Source organism: Chaetura pelagica, unplaced genomic scaffold, assembly GCF_000747805.2.
Source record: "Chaetura pelagica isolate M959 unplaced genomic scaffold, ChaPel_1.0 scaffold275, whole genome shotgun sequence".
Classification (NCBI taxonomy): Eukaryota; Metazoa; Chordata; class Aves; order Apodiformes; family Apodidae; genus Chaetura; species Chaetura pelagica.
The window spans coordinates 8,596,330-8,598,550 of NW_009953486.1; the positions used below are offsets into that span (position 1 = coordinate 8,596,330).

Below are 2,221 nucleotides of genomic sequence, written 5' to 3' on the forward strand. Positions count from 1 at the left end.
CCTGCTTGGTGGCATAGACCCGTTGGGGCTGGCCAGGCTGGCCCGAGGTGGAGCAGGTGCCAGTGAGGTTCTCAATGTAGATGAAGAGCCCAGTGCAGACATACCAGATGACAGTGCCCACCAGCAAGGCACTGAGACGCCGCAGCACCATCAAAAAGCTCTTGGTGGCACCGTAGAGGAATTTGGCCTTGGCAAACTGGTAGGTGGTGACTGCCATGAAGGGCAGCAGAAGCCAGAATGTCCATGCCCAAGCCACCTTGACAAAGTATCTGCCAGAGAAAAGAGAAAGAAAACACATGTGAAACTTCACAGCAACTGGTCTAAGTTGGTGGTGCTTGAAGAAGCAGGTTTTCAAGGTCAGTGTTTGGAGCAGCTAAATCAGACACTCATGCCCTCCCTCAAACAGAGCACAGCTAAAACCTTGACCCTCTCCCTGCTGTCTTCCTCAGGCCCCAGCATCTCAGCACTCCCTCAGCCAGGTACTTCAGCTGCTTCCCAGGCAGCCTCCCCTTGGGCCCAGGGCCCTTGTTTGGACTTGCAGTTCAGTTTTGCAATCACTTTTACCCTACAAACCCGCTCAACTCCGCCTTGCTCAGACTGTAGCTGCAAAGGATGTATTTTTAGCTTGTCACCCTGGCCACAGTAACCCCTTCTCTGACCCTTCATCTCAATAATCCTTGCTTCACACCCTCACCCCCTTAGTACTGAATAAGGCAGCCAGGAGAAGGGCTGACTCTCTTCCCTGATCCCCTAATGAAACACACAAAGCAGCACCATGTGCTCCTTCCTTTCCTGCTCCTCCAGCTGACAAGAGCTTTCCCGTGGCCAACACAAACCCTCCCATCTCTAAATTCACTCTCTGCCTTGAACATTTTTGCTGTGATGCCTACAAAATCCTGAAAGCCAGTCTCCTGTTTAGCAAGAAACAGCACTGCTTAACTAGTCCTCATTTTAAATCTTAAAGTGGAGCAGGTAGAACTGAACTGACTAACAAGTTGAGGAGACCACAGTCTGTGATCTTCTGTCTCCACTTAGTACCTTGCAATGAAGCTGGTGGGAGAGGGGAGCTGGGCAGCCCCTTCCTCACCCACATTCCAGTTTGAAAACCAGACAGCAGAATTCTGGTTTGTGGCTGAGCTACAGCTGGACACACACAGACCTCACAGAATCATCACCTCAACATCTAAGATCAATCCAAGCAGGAATCCAAGCAGTTCTGTATCTGCAACAAGACCCTAATAAAAATGGTCAGGGCCCTGCCAGGGACTTTGAGGAGTAGCTGCTTTACTCTCTGCTTTACAGTGGAGGGGATATTTGTCTGGGAACTACAGCTGCAACCACAGAACAGTATTTTAAAGTAAAATCCTAAGTTTGCTGAGATAGTTAAAAGCAAGAAAGGCTGCTAACAACACTGCTGCTAGCAATCCAGGAGGCAAGTAATAGTTTAGGAGCTGTCCCTACAGACAACCTTACTCTGTTCAAAAAGGGAAACTAGAACTGCAGTGTGATTTTCTTGTAACACCAATGTCACTCTCCAAGTGCTCCTGCCCATCCTCTTTTCAATCACACTAAAAGCAGCTCCTCTCCCCCATGTCACCAAATGACAAATCTGTATCAATAAAGTTCAAAAGTCCTCAAGCCTCAGGGGAAAACCATCACTTCTAGTGTTGCTTTCTGATCTGTAGCAGGTGAAGCACAGACGTGCTGGCCCAGCTCCTCACCTTCCTCATGCCCTTCAAGACGTCCGAAGGAAGTTTTAAACAATGACTAAGCCAGTGAAATCATTGCCTAAGACGCCAGAACACCTATTTTCTTCAGCTTGCTTCAGATCAGTTCAGAAACTAACCGCTTACTCAAACCTGAGGAATTATCTGGGATCTCAGGAAGGACAGAAAAAGCTCCTGTTTTTCCTCTTCCAACAAAGATGGAGCAAGAAACCCCAGCTGTCCTGCAGCCCCGAAGTCCTGCAGCCTCCGGGAGACGTTAAGAGCAACAAACCTCCCCTCAACGGCCCCTTCCCTCCCCCGCAGCGCTTCCCAACCGCTCCCCAGCCGAGGGGAGCTCCGGTTCCTGAGCAGGATCCCCTTCCCACCCCCCTGGGGGGGTCACACACCCGGGAGCCCCCTCAGCCCAAGCTCCAGGGCCCCGCACAGGCCTCGGCAGCCCCGGGGTCGCTCGGACACCCCGGGGAGAGGCCGGGGGGCGGCGGAAGCGCCGCACA

At 51.6% G+C, this 2,221-nt stretch overlaps 1 protein-coding gene across 1 annotated transcript in view; it reads right to left on the reverse strand.

Moving 5' to 3' along the window:
• FITM2 (fat storage-inducing transmembrane protein 2) overlaps positions 1 to 2,221 on the reverse strand; it is a 22,269-nt gene that overhangs the window by 579 nt on the left and 19,469 nt on the right. The window contains exon 2 of the mRNA XM_009998778.1: positions 20 to 269. Within this exon, the coding sequence (XP_009997080.1) occupies positions 20 to 269 (250 nt within the window). The remainder of the gene's footprint in view (positions 1 to 19; positions 270 to 2,221) is intronic.